Source organism: Phaethon lepturus, unplaced genomic scaffold (genome assembly GCF_000687285.1).
Source record: "Phaethon lepturus isolate BGI_N335 unplaced genomic scaffold, ASM68728v1 scaffold54486, whole genome shotgun sequence".
NCBI classification, from domain to species: Eukaryota; Metazoa; Chordata; class Aves; order Phaethontiformes; family Phaethontidae; genus Phaethon; species Phaethon lepturus.
This window is the reverse complement of record NW_010549456.1, coordinates 360-12,478: the sequence shown is the minus strand read 5'-3', so window position 1 is coordinate 12,478 and position 12,119 is coordinate 360. Positions and strand designations below refer to the sequence as shown.

General features: G+C 48.8%; 1 protein-coding gene across 1 annotated transcript; it reads right to left on the bottom strand.

The window, feature by feature from the left end:
• Nucleotides 1-319: 319 nt before the first annotated feature.
• LOC104615026 (cryptochrome-1-like) lies at nt 320-8,772 on the bottom strand (the record flags this gene model as incomplete). Its single annotated transcript, XM_010290257.1, has 10 exons — nt 8,354-8,772; nt 7,320-7,436; nt 5,522-5,669; nt 4,775-4,915; nt 3,764-3,934; nt 3,458-3,598; nt 2,811-2,962; nt 1,713-1,810; nt 593-703; nt 320-383 (listed from the first exon to the last, which is right to left on the bottom strand). Coding segments are annotated over exons 1-10 (1,556 nt in total), but the record flags the coding sequence as incomplete, so codon positions are not given.
• Nucleotides 8,773-12,119: the final 3,347 nt, after the last annotated feature.

The window sequence follows — 12,119 nt, the reverse complement described above, 5'->3', positions numbered from 1 at the left end:
AACAGGCTGCCCAGGATGGTGGTGGAGTCACCATCACCAGAGTTGTTCAAAAAACATGTGGACGTGACACTTCAGGACATGGTTTAGTGGGCATGGTGGTGTTGGGTTGATGGTTGAACTTGATGATCTTAAAGGTCTTTTCCAACCTTAATGATTCTGTGATTCTATGAATTCCTGCTACAAGGCAGGGTAGATCATGGTAAAAAGGACAAACAACCATGCTCTGATTCCCAAGAGGCATGGGCAGAGCTGCAGAGATTTCTGCACCTTGGAGTTATACCTCACAAACCTGGGGGCTGGGGAGTCTGTGCAGACCTACAAAAAGTAGAGACGGACTGCTTTTGGATAGGCATTCCTCCAGCGGGCACAAGCAAGCTCCCATCCTGCAAGAGCAGCCAGAAGGGAGGGACACGGCTCAACCTCTGGTTTTCCCTCTTGGGACACCATTTTAACAGTAACTAGAAGAGCAGCGCATGGTGTTGGTAACCAAGAGGAAAGGTATCCTGCAAATCAACACAAAACCAAGCCCCACAGCTGGTGCCACCCTCTGCAATCCAGTACACCGAACATGCTGTGCTGCAGCACCTCTTACCTCTTGTGAGTTGGGCTGTTTTGTACTGCTCCTCTCTGACCTGTTTCATCAGCTGCAGGTTGTGGTCACTGGCTTCCTTGTGGTTCACCATTGGGAAGGGGTAATCTTGACCTGATTCAACACAGAGACAGCAGCCTTTACAGAATTAATCAAGGATGTTTTACTGGATTTGCACCTGAGCAAACGCTTGCAGCTTTTCCTAAAATAAATAGCATCTAATACTACATGACCCACTCTTCAGAAGTGCCTATTTCTCTCCATCAAAGAGTAAAAGCTTCCATTTAGACATAAGCTTACAAGAGACTTCAAAGATGCATTAGAGCAAGCGTAAAAGCACAAAATGTTCAGGTACTATTTAAAGACAGCCAAGCACCCGAGACAGATAAACACACAGGCAACAACTTAGAGTGATCCAATAGTTTTAGGACATGAAATTGAGGCAAAAATATATACTCTGAGATTAGACTCCAGCAGAAAACTTTAAAGGAGAATTGACAGAAGACAGACTGCTGGATTGGATGGATGTTGAGGTGCTGGAGCGTGTCCAGAGAAGGGCAACGAAGCTGGTGAGGGGTCTGGAGCACAAGTCTTATGAGGAGCGGCTGAGGGAACTGGGGTTGTTTAGTCTGGAGAAGAGGAAGCTGAGAGGAGACCTTATTGCTCTCTACAACTACCTGAAAGGGGGTTGTGGTGACGAGGGTGTTGGCCTCTTCTCCCAAGTAACTAGTGATACGACAAGAGGAAATGGCCTTAAGTTGCGCCAGGGGAGGTTTAGATTGGATATTAGGAAAAATTTCTTCACTGAGAGGGTGGTCAGGCATTGGAACAGGCTGCCCAGGGAGGTGGTGGAGTCGCCATCTCTGGGAGTGTTCAAGAAACGTGTGGATGTGGCGCTTCAGGACATGGTTTAGGGGACACGGTGGCGCTGGACTAATGGTTGGACTTGATGATCTTGAAGGTCCTTTCCAACCTTAGTGATTCGGTAATTCTGTGATTAATCCATTTTCAGAAGATAAATGCATGACTTGTGTTGGAAGTGTGACACTTCTATCTCACACACGTAATTAATCTGGACAGTTAGAAGCAGCGAAATCCTTCGCAAGGTATCCAAATTAATTACCTATGATACACCCTGCTTGCTTCTGCTCCTCTTCTGATGCTCTCCAGGGCTCGTAGATGTACTTGGAGGGAAAGTTCTTTAGTATAGGCAAGTATTTCCTACAAAACAGGAATAATTCTGGGTTTTATAATCCTGCAGATAAATACTGATACATTTAAAGAGAAGTGTTAACATGGCATAGGCTCGTTTATTCTTGGAGATCATACTGATACTACAGTCCATGGCAATGTTCTGATTCATTTTGCACGAAAGAACTGGTTTTGTTCTGAAACCCTCCATAATGGTATCTTCCAGAACTTAACTTTGCAGCATAGAATAAATGGGTTGATTTAAACATTACTTCAGTTTTGAATTCATCCAAAATATTTTGGGGTTTTTTTTTAATATTTTCACTGACATTTCATCCTAAACTTCAATAAAGTTCAAAAACAAACTAATTTAAAAAAAAATCTAAAAAATTCTTACAGAATGGGAAAGTAATTTTCTGCCCCTCCCTGTCAGGTATGTCAGCATGGGCTTCCCCTTGACAAGAGCCAAAGCTAGACAGGATGCGAGGAAGAGGAGATGTGGGGAAAAGGAGTTTGCTCAGTCATCAACACAGCCTGCTCTTATTGCAGTCAGCTGTAAAATCACCCCCTACTTATGAGAAATCCCATCAGTTCCTTATCTAGAGATAAGGAAACAGACTTTCAAGGAAAGAGGACTCGCTCAGAGCAGGAAATAAAACTTCAGTGTCTGAAATTAATCAGACCACCTAGAAAACCAAGAAACACAGCACAGACTGGAGCAGGGGAAGATGTGGGAAGTTTTGCTGAAGTCCTTTAGAAAGCGGAGTCAGCCTGGTGATCAAACATGGTGTTGGAGCCAACCGGTGCTCATAAATCAGTATGGTTCCCTGCTCAGCCATCACCTGTGCAAGCACAGGTATGTGTGTCTGTTTCTCTGTCTCAGTTTCTTGATGTGTTGAATAAAATCATTGCTATGACCCATTTCACAGGGTTTTATGTTTCAAACAGACCACGTTCATCAGCTCCTGCTGATCAAGGAGCCAGGGAATTTCTAACGGAGCAGATGGTACCATGCTGTGCACTGCCCTACCGGATGTACTGCCCCTCAGGGTCCGTGCGCTTCCCAAAGAGGACAGGGCAGAAGATCCGCGTGTACTGGTGGAAGAACGCGCTGGCCGACAGCCACATCCAGTTCCCTGCATTGATGCTGTAGTCAGCATCTAAAAGCAGCTCTTCAAACACCTGCTCTTCAGGGATGAGAAGAGAAGGAGAGAAACACCCCTGAAATGGCTACTTTCGTGGCAAAAAACAAAACAAAAACCAAAACACAAACAGGGCTGGGAGATGAAGGGTGAAGCTTGGCACTGTGCTGGTCTGGGCTACCCTTCTCACAGGGCACACAGGGAAGCCTTGCCAGCAAGACAGTTTGCCAGAAGGAAGCTAGAGCAGGACCCAGTGGCAGAGCAACCCAAACCTCAAAGGTCTGGCTTTGAGGCCTGCTGCAGACTGAGCACATCTCCAATATCCTCATTATCCAAAAATCATTGGGGATGCACCAAGCACAGCAGGACTCAGACTCGAGCGAGAGGCTACAAGGATTCATAAGCCATAAGATTTCTAGCAAGGCTCAGTAATGAAGCACAGCTCTACAGTACCACCTCCCACTGCCAGGCTCACGTTTTGCAGGGGTTTCTCAAGGTCAGCCAGAACAGAGAAAACAAAAAAACAGAAATGAACCTTCATGCCCTCTTCCCAGCTGATCCAAAGGTCCCCCCGTGTCAGGAAGCAGGCGACAGCGTGCCGAGCAAGGTGATGGATCCAGCCTTCCTGGCGCAGCTGGGTCATAATCGCGTCGATCCACGGGAACCCTGTCTGTGCCTGCAGCAGAAAAGAAGTATCAGCCCTCCTGCACGAACCTTCATTACACTTCTTTCCTACACACTGCAGTAAGCCCCACCTCAAATAGCCAGCAGGGACCAAGCCCAGGGCAACAGAAAAAACTCTGAACTGAAAGGTGGCAGCGGTGACACTGTATCTTGTTACCGTTTTCCATTTGTGGAGCCTCTCTGCATCCTCATACCAACTGATCTGAAGGCAGATGGGGTTCCCAGCCATTTTGGTGAAGTTTGGTGTTGCTGATGCCACCGTATAGAAGAATTCCCTCCACAGAAGCTGCCCTTGGAGTGACACTGGAGGCAGAGAATGATACTTGGCCTGCAAAAGACACGAGGTGAAAGCTTCAGTTCAGATGTACCATTGCAGTCTCACTCATTTTGTGGCTGTCAGGCCCATAAAATAAAGATTAAGCTAACTAAGCTACTGGCTTCGTGGCACTTTACCATGAAAGCCAAAGAAATCAAAGCTCTGAAGCAATGCTATGTGCCCAAAAGCACAGCTGAATTCTGTTAGACCTCAGTGTTACCTCAAACATTCTCCATCTACCTTCCAAAATGGTGTCACACCAGGATCTCTTAAACCAAACATGCATTTATTAACATATTAACTGCTCACCTAGCTGAATTCAGGTGGTTCAGCCATGTCTCAAGAGATACTCTTAAGAGGAGGTTCAGGGAGACCTTGGTTTTCTTGGGTTGGTTTCAGACATAGTTTTTCTTACAAATCAAACAAGTTTTCAGAAGTTTGTTTTGGCTTATGCTGTAGTTAAAACTTGTCTAAGATGAAAGCAGATGCTTTCTAAAAACAAAACTGCTTGAACAGGCTAAACTGATCAAAAACTTCACTTAAACATCAGGCAGATGTCTTGAACTCCTGGAATTTTAGGAGGGTTTTCCTGGGCTTTCCTACTGCTTCCAGGTCTTATTGCTCCCTACTTACCATATTTCTAAGACTTAATTGGGAAAAACTGTATACATTTACGGGTGTTTCACACAACATATAAAGCCACTTCACAGGATGCTCTGAGAAGACATTAGCAAAGTAGCATTTTTTGATGCACCACATCTCTGCCAAGATGATCCAAGTGTTAAATCCTAGCCTCACATGCCAGATACGCGAGAGCTGGATTTGCTTAACTACGACCAATTATTTTCTTACCTGAGCATAGATGTTTGACAATCTATAAAAAAAGGTGCGAACGGACAGACAGCCCATACTGAAATATGGGCTCAGGCCTGTGGTGCTTGGAAGCAGCGAATTTGGGATTGTTCTTGGTTTAGTAAAACTTGCCACCCAGCCCTGAAATGAAAACAGAAATCCAGGTTCAGGCAGTACAAGGTGACATATGTCCAGCTAATAAAACAGGGAAAAAACACTCTTGCAATTGGCTTCTGCATCACAGAGGCCTCTTCAATGTCATGCCTGGAAAACGCTCCCACCACTCATCCTCCCACAAATGCCACCATCAAGGACAACAAAATCTTGAGACCAGGCTGCCACCCACCTCTGAAATCTCCAGATACACAGACCTCCTCCAAGCCCAACATCAAGGCCATATCTCACCCATAGGTGCTATGAAGCTCTGCTCTTCCCAGAGAGCCGAGTGATTTTGTAACACAGGGAACAGCTCTCTCGGTCCAACAACCCTGCACTGAAGATCTTTTCCACTTTATGAAACTGGCAGCGAGTAAAGTGCCTGCTTAAAAGGAGACAGCACCAAGGCCGGCTTGGCTGCCAAGAGCTGAGCCCCTGGGGGGTAAAACTCAGCTACAGCTGGAACAAGACTCCATGGCTGAGCAGCTTCTAGAGGTCCTGACACAACACCACATAAAAGGAGTGAGGTGGACACTAGCCTCAGCCCACCTAGAGACACCAGCATCACCCCATGTAAAAATCAAGGCTAACCTGGTCAGTCAAGTGTTGTTCCAGGCGCTGTAGCCCTTCAGTCTCCCCTCCTCTCCAGGGAGAGAGGCTTTCCAGGGGTATCTTCAAATCCACAGCAAGAGGCACCCTGTAACACTCAGCCAGGCCCGGGTCAGGGGGGCTACATCTCCTAAAGTGAGAGAGGCCTCTTTCAAAGAGGGAACCAGAACCAGAGGAGGGAGGAAGACCCTTGCCCATTGAACACGCCAAGATCTCCTCTGTCACGGCACAGCCAGAGCACAGGGGGACGAAAGCACAGCCAGAAAACCCAGGCTGCACTCTCCTTGGGGAAGAAAGACCACATCCTGCAATAGCTCCAGGTAATTCTAGCCTGACTTGGGGGAAAAGGAACAGAGCCACCAAATTATAGCTCTCAGAGCAGTCAGCTGCAGCCCGCAGAGCATAGACACCTCTCTTGCTTCCCATCCTCTACGTAAGGCTCAGAGGCACCTCCTCTCCAGCTTCCCCCAGCTGTCTCATCCATCCCTGGGAGCGAGCTAAGAGCCTCTTCAGACTCTAAACATAATTATGGGGCACTGACACTGCTTCCAAAGGCCACTCCAGCTCCCGTGCCTCTGAGGACAGGCTGCTGCGGGAGAGATTTCACAGGGAAGGAGGCAGATCAGTTCCCTGGGCCGCCTCCCCAGCTGCTCCTTCCTAACCAAGGTGGGGGCTCCCCAAGCCCACACCTCTGAGAAGTCCCCCCACATCCCTTCTGCAGCCTCAGCCACTGAGTGAGGCTGGAAGAGCTTTCCCCCCATAAAACACAGAGGTTCAAGGAAGTGTCAGTGCTGTGCAGGCTTCTCAAAAGCTATGAATGAACTCAGATATCAGTGGAGATCTTCCTACTTGCCTGGAAAAAACTGAGCTCAGCTTTCTTGCAGACACCTACAGAAGAAGGGGCCAATGCAGCACTCAGAGCACTGACATAACACAGGTCTGCTGGGAAGCATGTGAACCACCTCTCTCTCATCACCATTAATTTAAAAAGTGCAAATAAACAAATTAGGGAAAAAAAAAAAAACAGTGCTAAAGAAAAATGCAGGAACTGATCTACCCCAGTACTTACATGGGTCTAACCACAGGACTATCTGAGGACAACATTCAGGCATTAACGGGATTCCCCCAAGATGAGAAGACATAAGCCTAAGTTACCGACACAGAGCCGAGGTCACGCAGGAGACACCTTACAGAAGTCCCAAGTACCTGCAGTCCCATCCGCAGTGGCCAGCTCTCTCCTATCCCAACACCCCTCCTCATGCAGAGTTAAACATAAGACACCCTTGACTCCAAGTTTCTTCTCAAGTCCTAGCAGACATGAGCTCGGTCCCTCCTTCCCATACAGCAGAGGGGAATAGAGAAAAGATTTAAAGACAGAAGGGAATAGTAGTACGATTCCACAGAATTTCCTGCATAAAACAAACTACAGTGGTTCATCCAATTCTTGCCCTAAATCTTGATTTGAGAGGAATCTAGAGCATGGCAGTGAGAAAAAGACCTGTAGTTCCTTGGTCATTCCTCTGTTAAACTTTTACATACCTTAAAAATCTGTCTCAATGTGCCTGACAAAAGCTTTATGTCTTTGGACTGTGCCCCCTCTCATCTATTCTGCCCTCCCCATAGAAGAATCACATCCCCTTTCTACATACAATCAACAACCCTCCACGCATAGAAGTAATGCAACGTAACATCTAAAGCACCCCATTATCATTCGGCCCTGGCTCTTCTTTTGGGCAGAGGAAAAGGACCTGCAATTTCCTGCTGCCTAGGTGTTACTTACTGGAAGTCTTCAGCCGTAAGGTTTCGGACAGGCATCTCAGGGTCACCGAGCAGAGAGAGAATGTGAAGGAACCTCTTGTATGTTAATGGGGGAGTCCCACCGTTCAGGTCCAAAATCCTTAAAAAAAAAACAAGATCACTTTTCACCATAATATAAACCAAGAAGGAAGCCAGAGCTGCCAGTGGATAAGCAGGTGACAGCACAGGCTGGAGCAGCCCCAGTTTGTACAAAGGAATGTGGAAATCACAGATTTTACAAGTAAAACTTCCCTGGGTGAACATACGTCCATCCCAAGAGCAGTCTCTCAGGACTTGAGACAACAAACTTGGAACCAGGATGCCAGCCATAGCTTCAGCTGGGCAATTCTGGGCAGCCAGACATAGCCAGGACAACAGGTCACAAAAAACAGGTTCAGGACAGTAAATAATGCTTCTAAGCGAGCAACAACCTGCACAAACAGACAGCTTGAATTCAAGATGGCAAGTCACATACATCCATTCATTTACGTAAATTAGGGGCTTTCCAGAAGTGGAGGTTAAGGCTGTTTTAGCTATTACTGATCACCTCCCTAGTAGTATTATTAATTTCAGTATCTTCAGTCATTCAGCTCTGAATAACAGCTTGGATCCAAGTGTATCCAGACACCAGTGAAAGCTGATTAGAAAGATTAAATTTCTTGTGTCATATTTTTTTATATGAGTCCTGTTATATGTGTTAAAGAATTTCTTCCACTCTGTTTAAAAGAATAGCTAATGTAAGTTTTGAAGTGAATTGCCCAAAAGGAAAAAATTAACAAACTCTTTAGGCTCAAATCACAGCCCAACATTCTAACACCTGTGCAACCCACCGAACTCTCTTCTGTTACTTCCACCAGACCAATACAGAAAAAATCTCCAGCAAGCAGTGCTAGATTCACCTCAGATAGTCCAATTTTATCAAAAGACAGACATTAGGATCCAGAAGGACCAAGGTACTCAGCCTTTTCTCCCTGACCTTCCTGGAGACCCTCACTGGTCTTCAGGGCAATCACGTACCGTCTGGTATCGTACAGACTGTGGCCCACCAGGGAAAGCACCTTAAACCCCAGCGCTTCTCCCAGACATCGTATGTTGGCCTCCATCTCCTTGTAAAATGGTTCCATCTCCGCATCCAGAGTGATTTGCGTGATATTCCACTTCCGGGCGTGATCTCTAAGAACAGACTCATACTCTCCTTGAATAACCAGCAAGCAAGAGCCCAGCTGACACAAGTTTTTCTGGAGATCCTCCAGGGCCTGCAGCAGAAAATGCCACCGCAAGGCCCCTATGTGCATCACGGATGTCATGAACTTTCTGTCCAGGATGTAGACAGGGTAGACGACCTCGGAGGACTCCAGTGCGGCCAGCAGCGTTGGGTTGTCATGAAGCCGAAGTCCCTTCCGGAAAAGATGAATGGTGCGATGTGGCATCCTGGCTGTTCTCCTCAGACCTATTAAGAGAGGAAGGGAACTGTTGGCTTTGGGGATACACAAACCCTATTAAAGAACAAGGTCAATTAAGCTCCAAACAGCCCTCAGCTCTTTTTACTGCAAATCTCTCTGCTTTTTTATATGTTCTCATGAGAGAGAAAAGCAGAAGCAGGACCAAACTGCTCATCTCAGTGAAATGTGCCTGCCAGGTCCCACCATTCAGCAACTGTATCATCACCCTGCTCCACAGAGAAGGGCTTCTTCCCCAAATGAATCACTTAAGTCTTTGAATTAAATCCCTAAATTAAATTACATCCCAATAGCACTCACCAGAAGGAAGGAATCAAAACAGACAGTGCTGCCAGAGTTCCGTTTACTGCAAAAACATTTTATAACCCCACTGATGTGGCCATCAGCAAATTCTCCATAAGCCAACAGCAAGAAGATGATTCAGGGAGCTCTGCCTCCATTCATACACAATGGGCTTGCAGGGAGAACAGCTCTGCAGGAGCTCTCATCTCCTCAGAGACCTGATACAACCCTCACTCTGGCAGTGAAAAGCCTTTCTAGTTTTCAGTAGGAGACATACGAAAGACACAGCAAGTATCCTCGCTAACAAGACTGTTAAGGCTGCAAAGTGAAACAAGGGAAAGCAAAGCACAGCCACAGCAACACCAATACAAGCACGTAATATTTCAATTCATCAGTTTGCCATAGTTTTTATCAATCTTTTCCAGCCCCAGGAGACCTCATGGTGCTTCTAGGTAGCAGGAGAAAAGCCCTCCTCTCTCCATAGCAGAGCTGTGTAGTGGTAACTGCACAAAACTAGTCTTTTTCTAAGGTGAGGCTGATGTAAGGATTAGCACGTTCATTCCCTTTTAAACTGCTTCAGCTGAGTTTAGAGGACAGGCAGGAGGGCTGATGGCTCTCAGCCTAGACTAGCCCAGGGCAGTGTCTGAGAAACTGCCCCACAACTGCTGGTTGCGCTGTTCATGGGGTGATGGACTCAGCAGATGGTGGCAAACAGAAACAAGCCCAGCTGCCACCTTGTGTTTGTACCAAATCCAGCAGCATCTCCCCAACTTGCTCTCTCCCACGTAGAAGCGGGGGAAGCCCAACGCCCACCTCTGAGGTGGGTCCACAACTGCTTCTGATTCAAGCTTTACCACGCAGAGAAGAATTAAGAGATTAGGGATTAGCAAAGAACCAGACATTAATCTCTAGCCCAGTTCAGCTCTTCCAGCCAAACTGCTCCACTCACACCCTCCCAAACGGCTGCAATAGGTGACTCGGCACCTTGTCCCCATTCAACCTACAATCAACAGCTTCGCCAGCCTCCTAAAAGATGATCTGACTTGCCTTGTTCCCAAAAACACTCATCAGCATCTCTGAGACAAACCCAGATGCACTCCCAGGCTGTGAAACAGCCCATTGCAACTGCCCCGTACGCGAACTCTACAAACTCAAGGGCTCGCCAGCGCTGGGCAGCACCGTGCACAACCGAGCAGGGGGTCTGGGCTTTGCAGGGTGCTCTGCCTTGCACCCCGGCTCAGGCACCGCCCTGCCTGCACATCCTGGGAGAACAGGAAAAACAAGGTGACTCTGCCGCTGCTCAGGGGAGTGCCGAGCTGGCACTTCGGGGAAGCAAACCATGCAAAGGGTGCTAGAAGAGTCCCCTGCACCCCATGGCAGGAGCAGGGCTGGTGCTCCTGCACCAGCTGGCCTCACCAAAGGGCTGCCTCAAGTTGGGGTCTCCAAGGCCCCACACCACCTTTGGGGCTGTCCCAAGCCCTGCAGCCCCACGCAGCCTGCAGGGCCACCCCAAGGCCAGGGCCTTGCAGCCCCATAGGGTAACCCCAAGCCCAGTGCCCCTTGGCCTCACACAGCCTAGAGGACTGCTCTGATCCCAGTCACAGCCTATGGGGCCTCCCCACACAGCCTATGGGAACACCGCCATCTCAGGACATAGCCTATGGGGTCACCCTGAGCCCAGTGCCCCACACAACCTATGGGGCAACACTAAACTTGGGGTCCCACACAGCCCATGGGGCTACCCCAAACCTGGGGCCTCCCAGCCCCACATGGCCCATGGGATGGTCCCAAGCCCGGGGTGGCCCAGGGATGGGGGCTCCAATGGGGTGGGGAGGGGCCCATCCCTTCCAGCAGTGCCATCTCCTGCAGGGCCAGGGGGGCACGGGGCCACACCAGGGCAGGGACTGGGCACCGGGCAGGGGTCACAGGGCCAGAGCTAGAAGGCACCTGGGTGGGCTGCAGGGCCTGGGTTAGGGGCAGATCTGGGGATCCCAGCACAGGGGATGTGTGAATCAAGAGCTGGTGGGGAGCAGGGGTTCCATTAAAAGGAGCTGAGGCACACTGGGGAGGGACTGAGCCTAGAGCCAAGGCGGGGGTCAGGGCTGGGTGGGGAGCTGGGACCCACCCCTGGGTGGGAAGGAACAGGGAGGGATCGCTGGTGCGGGCCTGGCAGCACCACAAGCGGTGTCAGAAAGGAGGTGGTGGCTCAGCACCAAGGGACTGCACCCGCAGACACTCCTGCCCTGTCAGGAGGAAGGGGAAGATCCTCTGGGGTGACGGGCAGAAGGCAGAGCAGGCACCTTGTGTTAGGATTTATCCACCATTACTTTTCTAACACTCCGTGAACTGGCGAATCGAGGCCATTTGCCCAGCAAGGCCGGGAAGACTCCCTGCCACGTCTGCATTACACGCATCAGCAGAAAATACACCTCGCACCTAATATATCCCTACACTTTGGAAGGGGTACCCCACAACAGAAAGCAGGGAAAACTGCAAATCAAGACAACTGGGCCTTACCTCAAGGGTTACACTCCGGGGTCTTTACAACATGTCGGCCCAAAAAGTGGATGCCACGCAACTGCTGATCATGGCTCTCCCCCGATAAGCATTTCTCTCTGCAGGCAGAAATCTGCTGGGAGGATGCAGTGGTCGTCAGAGCATCACTGCCCAAATCCAGCTGTGCTGCTCCTGTTCCTACAAGCATTGAGAAATTAGTTGCCCAGGTTTAAGCACTCTTAAATACCATAAAATAGATGCGTCGAGGTAGATTCTGCATCAAAGACGGTCTGAGCGACTGGAGGCTTTTGTGTAATTCCTGAGAGAGGAGGAGGATCGCAGCCGGCTCACCGCCCCTTGGAGCTGGTGGGGCAGGATGGGGCACGTACGGACTGAGGCCCAGGAGGTGGGAAGGAAAACTTTTAACAGTTTAATTTCCTCTGCAAGCACTGACGATTGTCCAGTTAAGTCAAACCACGGATGTTCTCCTTGGCTATAAGCCTGCCCACTTAGGAAGCGACCATAATGCAATTAGAAAGCTTTAA